The sequence below is a fragment of the Apaloderma vittatum genome, unplaced genomic scaffold (assembly GCF_000703405.1).
Source record: "Apaloderma vittatum isolate BGI_N311 unplaced genomic scaffold, ASM70340v1 scaffold20426, whole genome shotgun sequence".
Classification (NCBI taxonomy): domain Eukaryota; kingdom Metazoa; phylum Chordata; class Aves; order Trogoniformes; family Trogonidae; genus Apaloderma; species Apaloderma vittatum.
In genome coordinates, this window is record NW_009720288.1 from 2,425 (window position 1) to 2,764 (window position 340).

Sequence of the window (340 nt, forward strand, 5' to 3'; positions counted from 1 at the left end):
AGCTGAGCGCGGGGCGGGTGCTGCAGGAGCTCATGTGCTCCTATCCGCGAAACTCTGACTTGCCCAACAGCTCCCTGGCACTGGCACTGCCCTTTGAGCGTTCTCTCCTGTTCAGAGAACCAGAGCTATGCGCGTGGCCGTCATCGGGGCCGGGGTGATCGGCCTCTCCACCGCCCTCCACCGCCCTGGGCATCCACGAGCAGTACCACAGCCGCGTGCGCTCCCTGGAGATGGAGGTCTACGCGGATCGCTACACCCCACACACCAGCAGCGACGGGGCGGCCGGCTTGTGGCAGCCCTACATCAGTGACAACGGCAACCTGGAGGAGACGTAAGTGAG

The 340-nt window shown here is 65.0% G+C and overlaps 1 protein-coding gene across 1 annotated transcript in view; it reads left to right on the forward strand.

The window, feature by feature from the left end:
- The first annotated feature begins 127 nt into the window (after positions 1–127).
- DAO (D-amino-acid oxidase) overlaps positions 128–340 on the forward strand; it is a 6,293-nt gene continuing 6,080 nt past the window's right edge. Inside the window, 2 exon segments of the mRNA XM_009870975.1 lie at positions 128–166; positions 168–331. Coding sequence (XP_009869277.1) covers positions 128–166; positions 168–331 — 203 coding nt within the window.